This window comes from Balaenoptera acutorostrata, chromosome 6, assembly GCF_949987535.1.
Source record: "Balaenoptera acutorostrata chromosome 6, mBalAcu1.1, whole genome shotgun sequence".
NCBI classification, from domain to species: domain Eukaryota; kingdom Metazoa; phylum Chordata; class Mammalia; order Artiodactyla; family Balaenopteridae; genus Balaenoptera; species Balaenoptera acutorostrata.
This window is the reverse complement of record NC_080069.1, coordinates 115627032-115639087: the sequence shown is the minus strand read 5'-3', so window position 1 is coordinate 115639087 and position 12056 is coordinate 115627032. Positions and strand designations below refer to the sequence as shown.

The following is a 12056-nucleotide window of genomic DNA, read 5'->3' as shown; positions in this document are numbered from 1 at the left end:
TACTTTAAAAGATGTATATAATGAAATGTCAGTAGTTTCTGCTTGAAATTCTATTTATTAATAAATCACTAGAAGAATTGTTCTCATTAGCACATAATTTTTACTACATAAATATTAACATATGATCATAGCAGTCTTTTGATCTGAAAGTCCTTTTTCAAACAAGAGCTTTAAAATCAGTGATTTTCAATAGAATGAGGTTGGGGGTGGTTTGGGCATACCTTCCCAGGAGAAGCATCTGAGGCTACACAGGTGTCTCACTGTGAACCCTACCTTCCAGAGAATGGGAAGAGAGAATGGGAAAACAACTGCTTTAAACCTGATACTTTTTTTTTTTTCCTGAATTACTCCCATCCCTGCACTCTCACTCCCAAACACACACACCACAGTCAATCCTTTTTTTATTCTAAAGTCCAAGAGTTTATTCAACATGTCTGGAGTGTTTCTGAAAACACAAGGTCAAGTAAAATCTTTATATGTGAGCATTTAGAACAAATGTCAATACATTTTCTCTTTCTTCTTTTTCTCAGTTGTCTGATGAAATAGTACAAATTACTGACCATTTGCCCTGTGTATGTTTTTTTGGTTCAGCAACCTCCCATTCACCTTTCTGGTCTAAATTCTAAGTTAGGAAAAGTGTCTCCTGCAAATGCAGGACAGAGCAGACCTTTAGGAGTCTCCAGGGACATATCCAAAGTTTCAGAGAGTGAAGTGCCAGCAAAAGAAGTGAAACCATTGCTCCTTCTCTTCATTCCCTCCCTTTCCTCCTCGCATCTCTCTCCCAGTGGAGAATGGGCAGGAAGTGGCTGCGCAGACACTGCACTGAGCCAGGAAGAAGGAGCTAGGTTTGACAATGGGAAGTGAATTAGTATTTACTAAAGGCCAACTATGTATATGTTATTTCATTTAATCTGAAAATAGCCCAGTTTTTATTATGACCATTTTAGAGACATGAAAACTGAGGCTGGGAAGTACTGCTGTCAGGCCTGGACTTAACCCCATGCCTAACTTCAAAGTCCATGTTTTTTCCAACACCCTGATGACGGTTGGGATGTGGGTAGGGGAATCAAGTATTGGTCTAGTCATTCAAGTGAATCCCACTGTCTTAAGGCCAAAGTTCAAGAGCATGGTGGCCCCTGGAGCCACTTCTTGGGTGCCGATTCTGACCTTGCCCTTACTAGTGTGTGTGAAATCTCAGATGAATTACTTGACTTTTCTACGGCTCAGTTAAATGAGGGTAGTAATAATACCTCTCTCATAGAGCTGTTGTGAGGATTGGATGTGTTAATATGTGCAAAGCACTTAGAACAGTGCCTAGCCTAAATAAGCATTATCTAAGTGTTTGCTGCAATTGTTGTTATTATTAATAAAAATCCTCTGAGGGCAAGAACTGGATCATTAGTGCCCCACAACACCCAGCATAGCTCCATTACTATGGTGGGAATGGAGTAAATAGAGAGATTGAGTAAAGGCTGAATTGGAATAACTTTTGCTGAACACGGACAGGGGTGGACATTGGAGATCAGCAGACATCCTTTAAGACAGGGGTCCCCAACCCCTGGGCTGTGGACTGGTACCTGTCCGCGGTCTGTTAGGAACCAGGCTGCACAGCAGGAGGTGAGCAGCAGGCGAGTGAGCGAGCGAAGCTTCATCTGCCGCTCCCCATCGCTCACATTACCGCCTGAACCATCTTTGCATTACTGCCTAAACCATCCCTGCGCCTAGCACAGGGCTTCCTAGAGAAGGAATGAACAAATGAATCTTCAGGTGTCTGCGGGCTGCTCGGGGAGAAGGGGGCCCTTGGGCAAGCTTTCTGTCCCACCTTGCTTTCTGAACCCACTTAACCTCTTCTACAGCCCTGTTTCTGCCTTTTGAATACCATGAAGCCCCAGGTTGCCTTCTGTTTTTCAGAGGCCCTCATACCGTTCAACCAGGAGTCTCCAATATACCATCTTTCCCTACTCCAAATGAGGCAGCACAGCCTTTGAACTTAGGCTAACCTGGGTTCAAGTTTCAGCTTCGCTAGTGACTTGCTCCATGACTGTGGTCTCAGTTTCTTCATCTGTAAAGTGAGGATGGTAATTACTACCTCATGGATTTGTTGTGAGGAATATTCTTAAATGTAAGTAATGTACAGACCTCTTTTAAAGGAAAATTAATTCTTCTGAAACTTCAGTGTTTGCCCAAATTTGTTTTATAATGTTACTTAAACACATACAAATGTAAAATTCTAGCTATAAATTCCATGTCTTTATGCAATCCAAAAAAATTACAAATTAAATGCAAATAAAACTATAACATTAATAAAATAAAAATTAACAACTTTAATGCAACAGATGATGTTTTGCTGAAATTAAATCACTGATGTGGGGTTTAATGGATGTTAATTGTTTTACTTGTCAACTTGAATCTTCTGATTTTCATATGAAACATCAGACTATCATATTATTTGTCCTTTTAAACAATGAATGTATTTTTAGGTACTAGTCCATTATTTTAATGGGCCAATTGATTTGTAGTGCACCCTCCACCCCAAATTTTAAATGTTTTTTAATTGGAAAAATAAAGAACATTTCTGCTAGGATGACCAGTTTATGCCAGTCCTACCCAGGATTTTCCCTGTTTTATTTTTTTTTATTTTTTGGCCACGCCGTGTAGCTTGCAGGGTCTCAGTTCCCCAGCCAGGTATTAAACCCGGGCCACGGCAGTGAAAGCCCGGAATCCTAACCACTAAGCCCGGAATCCCTTCCCCACCAGGGAACTGACTGTTTTAAAATAGAAAGTCCTAAGTCCAAGAGCACCCCACTCAGTCCCGGGTGAACCAGGATGTTGGGTCACCTTACTTTCTGCTGTTGTCAGTTGGTTCTGTTCATAGATGGGCTCTCTGCCTCATTTGTCCTGTGCACAGTGTGACTTGCATACTGCAGGGGATGAATTCTTCAGAGATCAGCAAGTCTGTTCCATAAAGAGCCTTGTGTACACTTCTCCTGCCACTTTTCCTCATTCAACAAACTGTTCTGGCACGTAGCTTGCACTGATGCCATTTGGCTTTTCTAAGTCTATTACTGATGTTAAATAACCAACTGCTAGGATACTCAACCCCCCAAATCTCACCAGCTCATCCCACATCTTGGCAAACTTTTTCTATAAAGGACAAGATAGTTAGTATTTTAGGCTTGCAGGCCATACAGTCTCTGTGAGTCAACTCTGCCATCATAGTGCAAAAGTAGCCATAGAAAATACATAAATGAATGGACATGGGCTAGATTGGTTGACCCTGGTTTTATTATATGTTTATTTCTTGTTCATATCTGTCTAATGAAGGTCAAGTGGCTCTCCTGGGTATTTCTCCTCCAAGCAGTGACTCAGGGCTCCCCCCAGCTGGATGGAGAATGAGGAACATGGAAGACTGGGAATGGTCTATATCCATATCTATCTATCTATTGCTTATATAAGTCACTATATATACATCTATTTATCTAACTATATAAAATTTTGCTTTTCAGTGAAAATCATATGTACATGATTTTCATTGAACTAAAAGCAAAATTTTTAAATCCTGAAACTCAAGAGAGCCTGTGAATGCATCTTTTGACCCTAGGGGGGGGTCCATGAACCTCAGGTAGGAAATGCTGCTATGAGAAAATTAGCTCAGACCCTAGTGTGCAGGAAGTGTTATGTAGTTGCTATTTGTTATTTTTATCAGAGATTTATCAGCCTGAATAATTCATACTAAGTTGTATATGGGGTTTAACTTTTCTTTGGATTATTTTTTATTGCACAATTAATACATGTCCATTATATTGGGTTGGCCCAAAAGTTTGTTTGGGTTTTTCCGTAAGATGTTATGGAAAACAGAATAGAAAAATTAGAAAATCTGTTTCTTCATATAAAAGAAAATTTCAAATTTCTCTTTGTTCCATCATGCAGAGATAATGACATATTATATAATGACTTACATTTAAAAACATGAGCTAGTTAACTTAAATGAATCCCTAATTGGAAAAGTGTTTTGTGGAAAAGAGTGTGGAGCTGGATACCTTTTGATGTTCTTACTGAGTTGGGGCTAGGCTGGTTTTGCCCTCCCAGGCCCTTGGGCCCCAGGAAACCCCTGGAAATAGAGTTGTCCTTAGGGGAAGGAGAATGGATTACTCTAACAAAGTACAAATTAGGAGCCTGTTAGTGGACACGGCCTCCTTTACCAGATCAGCAAGCGGATTTCTAAGGTATCCATTGTTCTTGATTGATTTTGGACAGAGCAAACGTGTATGTAAACAGGAGTCCCTAACTTGCTGACTGCTAGTAGCAACTCTGAACCTAAGCATTGAAGTTGTTTGGCTGTCAGGAGTGTGGGAGGGGAGAAGTAGGGGACAGAGAGGTACGGGGGGGTAGCCCCTAATACTAGTTAAGAGCTGGATCTCAGCTGGTTTTCAGCATCTGAAGAAGTGCTCCTTGCCAACAATGACCACGCCAAGGCCTTTAGACATAGTAGGACAAGGGAAAATGAAAATGAGCTCTTGGAGTGGACAGGAGAGGAACTTGCATTGTCCATCTCTTCCCATCCCCCAGCATGGGCTAATTCAATCAGAATTTGTGAAACTGAGTTGACTTTAAAAATGGCAATGACAAAAGCAGCTGGGGTGGTGTCATTGCGTTACATGTGTTGACATTAATGTTTCACACTGGGATCCTACTCTGGGGTGGGGAAGAAGGGGTTTAAGGGAAGAAAAGTCAAAAACAATAAAACGGACAGAATCTTCCTAGATCAGAAGTCAGTTAATTAAATTGCCCTCCTATATATGTGTTTTACTTAAAATGTTTAATATGTCAGGTGGATATGGGAAAGGAATCATTTTAACCAAGAGCTGCAGAGCAAATAGAATCCAGTTAGGATTTTGCTACTTGGGAAATGGACCACTGGGTAGACGTTGGAGGATCTTGTACCAGAAGCTGGGCTGCCTCAGTCAGTGTGGCCCAGAGGGCTCCCAGAGACTGCTGCGGCTTCTCTTGGCTCTGCATAAAGGGAAAGGTTAGCTGCTTTTTTAGGAGGCGTGCCCTAGATTCATTGCTCTTTCCTGTATGAGGGCCTTTCAAAAAAGGGTCTCAGTGGTTTTAGTATACATTCTTGATGAGATCTCCACGATACACCCTAAGTGACCAGACCGTTATGAAAAGATATCATTAGTTTGAAAACTCACATACTCTTAATGTGATACTGCCTTAATGGTCTTGAGAGGAGGTAGTGGGGGTGAGGGGAAGAAATGAGCGTTTTTGCACACTCAGTTTGGTGCCCCTAGTAGCCATTATCTCATTTATTCCTTATAAGCAACTTATCTTTATAATATATAAGCTGAGGATCAGAGACAGGTAGTTATTTATCCAAGGTCGTGCAGTTTGGTAAGGGGCAGAGCTAAAATAGGGCAAGGAATAAAAAAAGATGCCTGTGCTCTTTGTAACCAGGCCTGACAATATGGCTATAAATTATCCTAGTTATTTATTGTTTGCTTGAGTCATAGAGGACCAACTGTGTGTTGTTTCTTTTCATTCTGTTGTATTAGCAAACATTTTCATTGTCCAGATTGTCCTCGTGTATGGAAGTGTAACATATGCAGCCTGTTTAATTTTGTATTTGTAAATCTGACTTGATTTCCTTTTTGGCAACAGCTACTGTCTAGAGAAAAGAAAAGAAAAGATTTTTCTTTGTGTCTGTTTAAAGTGACAGAAATATTGGAGTAAGTAATAAAGATGGAAAGCATTAATTACATACTTCTAAGAATTTAAAGGTCAGACAAGCTAAATATGTATGTTTTGCTCACTGGAATGTCTGTCTGTTGAAATTGTGCCAGGATAACTTTGTTCCTACGATAAAAGCACATATTTTAGATAGCCATCAACTTACTTTGGTATCCAAAAATTATACCAGATTGTTGCTTTAGTTGCTATATATCTTAAAAGTTTGGGACTCACATTTCTTATGTTAATGTGATTTGTTTCATGATCCACCCCCTTTGGCCATGTTTAGTTACTATGTCTCATTTTGATTTCCTCTGTTCTCCCCTCAGCTTGTGTTGGAGTCTGTCAGCTACTGCTATGTACATGTCAGGCTAGTGACTTGTAATGTTTATTAATACAACATCAGTCTTGCTGTTGAAAAAACCGTGATGCTTCTCAGAAGGGCGCGATAGAACGAAGCGTTTGATTTCCAGATCCTGTCTGCATTGTGTGGTGAATACATTCTCAGATGTTATGCAGTTCACTGACCTGACAGTTGTGGAACCCCGCCTGGGACCCCACTTCAGCAGGACATATTTGAACAGAAACAGTTTGCAAAACTTTACACACTTAAACTCCTGCCAAGGCAAACTGTTAGCCACTTGAGTTTGTTATAAATACCCAGTGGCAGTGGTTGGAGGTAGCCCACGGTGTGTTTTATATTCTGAACTGAATGTGAGTGTCTTTGCGGTTATATAGAGTAGTAAATAATTGAGTTTGATTAGAGAGAGGGACCTCATTATCCCCCACCTGTGCCCAGCTGGAAGGGGAGGGTCGAAATGAAGCCATTAGCTGTCTCTCTTACTGGCATCTCAAAGAGCTCAAATACATCTGTGTCTTATTTTCTTTTCTGGCACAATCAGTCGAGCAAGCTAAGCAGGCATGACCGGATTTGGCAAGTCCCAAGGACTCTGGCAAAGATACACAAGGAGAAGGCGGAGGGCAGTCATTTTGGCTTCTCACTGCCCATTAGTCTAGTGAGTTATGTTTTTGGGAAATGTCTGTTTTGAAAAAGAGTACTTTGTCCAATGTCAAATATCACATACTCAAACAATACGCTTTGATCTTTAAAAAAAAAATTTTTGTCAGTGCAAGGGGAAACAAAATGTGGCATTCCCACTAGTGTAAACTCTCTTTATGGATAAAGAAATACCCGAAGGACTTCCTTTAAAGCAGGCATGCTGCAGTTATTATAAGGCTTTCTCTTGCTCGTATATTTTCATTTTCTACCTTGAAATGCTCAAAAATGAACATGCATGGAATTGGGACCAGAGCAGGCTGGGAACCAAAGGAGTACGTCTTCATCACGATTTTGAACTGGTCAGGACTGGAGGAGGGAGTGCTACTCTTGGCAGCCTTTTCCCACTTTCACAAACTGATACTGTGGCTCAGGGAACCAGGACGTTTTCCAAGGGCTTTTAAAAAGCAGTCTTGTAGGTCATATGGTTAGTCTAAGAGCTGGGACATTTATAATCAAACTGAATTTGTTACAGTGGGAGTTGACCTTTTCCATAGATTGGTCAGTGGTTCCAATCTGGAAGATATGCTCTCTGGAAATCTCTTCTTCCCCTTAGTCCCCCCAAACTCCCTTGGCCATAGGGAGGTTTAAAACACAGGCTTTGGAGTCTGGCTGACCTGGGTTCAAGTTCTGGTTCCTCCACTTCTTAGCTGCGTAATTCCAGGTATGTGTCTCAACCTTGCCAAACCTCAATTTCCTCCATTATAAAATGGGACTGATGATAACACCTACCTTTTCTGGAAGGATTAAATGAACAAAGTAAGTGCTCAGTAAATGTTGACTGAAGTCATTTTCTCGTCATTATATATCACTTCTTTGTATGAAGAAAAGCTGATAGTTATTATCTATTGCTTATTAAGCATTTATTTTATGACAGGTATTATGTTAATTATTTTAGAAGTATTTAGCCCTGACAGCAATCTTACAGTCTAAGAATTAGCCTCATTTTGTAGATGAGGAAACTAGAAGTTAGAGAGATTATATCATTTACCCAAGGAAGGCAGAGCTGGGACTCCAAAGCAGGCTCTATTCTAGAACTTGCTGTGCTCTGCTGCCTTCTGGTGTTGCCACCATTTTTTCAAGATACAGAGCTAAATGACAACTATGTTTTGAGACCTCTCCACTAAGAAGCTTCTCTGATCCCCCTCACCCTTACCGGCTGGGTTAAGTGCCCCTATGTTTTGGCAGCACTCTGAGCTTGCCTTCATCTTTGTGCTTATCATGCAGAACTATAATTCTTTGTTTGCTTCTTTGTCTTTCTCTCCCACTGGACTGTGCTACTTGGATTAGGGACTGTATTGTTGATTTCTGAATCCAAAATAGGATCTTTAATAGATGAGTGACCTCAGGTAAATTCCCTAATGTTTCCAGCCTCAATTTTTGCAAAATGGATATAATTTATTAGTGCCTATTTTAGGGTAGAATGAGTTAATGCAGATTTAAAAGGCTTAACACAGCACTTGGCACATACTAAGTGCTCAGTAGGTAGTAGATGCTACTATTATTGTTGTAATTGTTGAATAATAACATCTTGTACTCTGCAGAAGCAGACACTTAATAAATCTCACTGGATTTCTCTGCATTATCACCTTGAGTTTTGACTTCCACTATCCCCACCCAAAGCTGAGTTAAGCCGAGGTGGAACGTACCTACTTCTCTGGTTTACTCTCTCAAAAAGGAAAACCTTAAAACCGGAGCCCAGGGTGCCCTGCTTTGAGCTTCAGCGGGGGTTTGATGCCTGGGCCAGGGGCTGCTTACTGATAGTGTCCCACTGCTGCCACCATGCCCAGCCAATTGCACATTTTCATGGCCCTGTGTTATCAATTATGAGCAATGAAGGTTGAGATCCATTCCCCCAAATAAGCAATATCTCCTGGGGGTTTTGGGGAAATGGGCTGAATGGGGCCTCTTCTCTTGGGGTGATGACTTGGGACAAGGGGAACACAAGAGAAGGAACATCGTAAACCCCTTTTACTGTTTGCCAGCCTTAGTTCCAGGTGCTTGGCATTCATTGTCTATTTTATCCTCCTGGCAATTCTGTAGGGACATGCCCTCCTCATTTCGTGGACGCAGCTGAGGTTCCCACATTTTAAGACAACATTTGGTTAGCCACGGAGCCAGGATTTGAACCAAAAGGTATTTAACTCCCAGCCCATGTGTCTTCCTGTACAATATGTTGCCTTCCAACTTGGGTTCTGGTTCCAGCTCTGCCCCTATAAATAGAATCCAAGCTTCTCAGATAAAGACCTGTGCCCCTACTTCTCTCTCTGTCCACCGCCGCCTCTAGTTCAGTGCTTAGTGTAGAAATGCTCATTGTGTTAGGTTAATGCTGGTATAAAAACTTCCCTCTGGTAACTGAGTGGCTTTGCACTGGGACAGAGCTGAATTCCTCAAGTGAGTAATCTCTTTTTAAAATGCCCATACGTTTTCCAGTGTTTACGAGACTTGACAGGACCTAACTTGGAACTGACTGAAGCACTCCTGGCAGCGTTTAGTCAGCTCCCTGAGGTGGCGCGTCATCCTGGACCCAGCACGGGCAACGCACGGAGCTGGGGAAGGGCGGCTGCTTCTGCTCAGTGCCCCTAGAATGCCCTGCACTGGCAGAAAAGAAGCTGTCTGTCCACGAGGGGAGCTGGAGGAGGAGCAGTTTCCTAGCTGAGAGTGGGTTTGCAGCCCACCTGTCTGTCCATCCATCTGCCTGTCTGTCCAAGGGCTGGTCATCCCCAGCGCAGGTCACAACCCAGAGACTGAAATGCAGTGCCATGAAGAAGGGAAGCAGGGCTAGCACCCTCCCCGCCTTGCTGCCCCGGGTCCGCCAAGATCATCGTCTCCTCAGTCTCAGACCCAGTGCCCAACATTAAATAAAAGTGCCTTTACAGGATGTATTTCCGTAGACATTTTAGAAAGCCCATAAAAAATCCTGGATATGAAGAAATGAGGCATAAAACCCAGACTGTTTGGAAGTCAAGCTGAAAATTGTGGTAGCAAGTCTCCGTATCCATTTATTAAATGGGAGTGTAACTTAACAGTTGCACCTACATGGATTCTGAGAACCACTTAGATCCTGTACTCTTGTGTTTTAGAAACATTAAGTACCGTAGACTTGGGACAAGATCCAAGGTTGGCGTTCGTCTGGAGGGAGAGGAGTGAGTGGAGTGCGAGGCTGACCTGAGGAAACTTTCGTTAGGTCTGGCTGAGGGCGCAGGACGTGGGTCACAACCTCTTTCTCCTTTAAATGTGCACGTTTTCACCAAAACGGAGCCCCCGAGTGAGATCCCGCACACCCGCGAAGGCACATTCCGAGTGCCGAGCATGCCCCTTCCCTTCACTGTTGTTTTCATTTTCCTCTCATGAACCTTGCTACCCTGGCTTCAGCACAGAGGCTGTAAAGGAAGATGGAGAGCCGAGTTACCTCAGAATGATCACTATCGTTAACATTCACGGGTGGTTCACTTATCATTCCTGACTGCACAGACATGGCAGCCGCTCGGAAGCGTCCGCAGGTGTAGCATGGTGATACATATTACATTGTGCCACAATGGATTTATGTATTCTGTAACAAAAGAAAAGTGTAATGAAAAAATACAGAAGGTAATCCTTTATTCCTCTACCACACAGTTTATCAGTAATGCCTGTGGATGATAAGTGCCAGGGATTTCCTCCGCATGCTTTAACCTTGTCACCCAGGTACGTTTTGGTAAAATGACAGAAAAATACAGACTAGGGATTTTCCTCTGTTCAAAAATCTTTTAAAAGGACACTTTTAATTTATGGAAGTTAGTCCAAACACATGGCTTCCTTTTGAGCTTTTAGTCTGCCTTCGCTGAAAAGATAAATGTATTGGTTGGAAATAACGCTATCAGCCAGCAGCAGATTAGGAGAGAATGTAAGCAATTTATAAGCAGACTCAAATCTAAAATAGTTCAGGTGGAACCCGGACAGATGGAAGTTTGGGAGATCTAGCCCAATACTCGCTTGCGAGTACCCAAGAACTGGTGTTCCTTTTAGGTCCTACTCATCCATCGCCCAGCATATTGTCACAGATGGAGCGCATACTGACTTCCGAAGAGAAAGCAGGGGAAGGCAAGTCTGAACGCGAATGATTGGCATTTGTTCCAAACACACACTGGCCTAGTGCCAGAGCAAATACCCGCAAGTTTATAAATGCACAAGGCACTTTACATTTCAGAACTCTTGCCAGAGCATCACTTACTACCTCGCTCCCTAAATATAGTTTTAAAAAAAGAGCTATTTCTTATTTTGCTTTGATCAGTAAAATAAACTTTTAAAGATTGTTCTGGGATGGGGTCCAGCTTCTGAGGTAAAGAACGGCCGGGGCTCAGGCATGATTCAGTAACAGAGTGTTCAGTAAAATTAGCTTGACAGTTCTCAGGCCTGCTGTTCGAGAGCAAAACTTGACCAAGTTAAAATGGATGATCGTGCTGGCTAGACCAGCATCGGCTTTTGCCTTTTAACAAATGGAATGTCAAGGATTAAACAGCAAGCCGTATGGAGAGGAGGGGGTGTGGAGATGTCTTTGTATTAGGGAAGCAAATTGGGTCCTTGGTTTTGAGATCGGCCCCCAGCCCCCTTGGAAAGCCAGCCACCTGGTTGGGTCCAAACTAGGTTTAAGGCCCCTTCCCAGCCTGTCCTACCATTGGGAAGCTTTTCCATGGCTTAGCTTGGGGCTTGGCTTTTCTTTCAGTTTTCTTGTCAGTATGAAGTTCTGCCATGTTTTTTGGCTGTGTTCCGCTTTGAGATTCTTATGGGGAAATGGGAATGCAACCAAACTCCTTGTGGCAATTCCCATGTTCCATAGTTGGAAACTTGGGTCCCATTTGTTACATGAGCTGCTTGGAATTGGCCTGTTTTGTTTCAGTGCCCAAGCATAGTGAGTAGTATTTGTGATACCTGCTATTGCAGTTAACGGTCTTAGTGAAGTTATACCTCACCCAGGGATGGGCTTCTTTTTTAAGGCTACTTGTTCCTTACCAGTTTTTTCTTATCTAGATGACCCCCCCACCCCAAGTGTGATTGGCTAGAAGCTTATAAGTAGTGTTATTATTTTGTCGTAATTATTTACGCTTCAGCTAATATTTTGCTTGACCTTCTAAGACTAAGTAGATTAAAACATTACTACTGAAGTGTACACAGACTGTGTATTTTTTTTAATGCTTGTTTATTAATTTATTTATTTGCTTGCCAGTTAGGGAGAGTCTTTGTTTTCCTTATTCTAAATTGCTTTAGGCTATCATATCCACACCCC

General features: G+C 42.2%; 1 protein-coding gene across 3 annotated transcripts in view; it reads left to right on the top strand.

Moving 5' to 3' along the window:
* The window catches only part of MAPKAP1 (MAPK associated protein 1), a 239942-nt gene that overhangs the window by 132939 nt on the left and 94947 nt on the right, over positions 1 to 12056 (top strand). Inside the window, exon 8 of one of the 3 annotated variants that reach the window (XM_057548443.1) lies at positions 10409 to 10477. The exons of the other annotated variants lie outside the window; for them this stretch is intronic. Coding sequence (XP_057404426.1) covers positions 10409 to 10477 — 69 coding nt within the window. The remainder of the gene's footprint in view (positions 1 to 10408; positions 10478 to 12056) is intronic. 3 annotated transcript variants of the gene reach the window in all.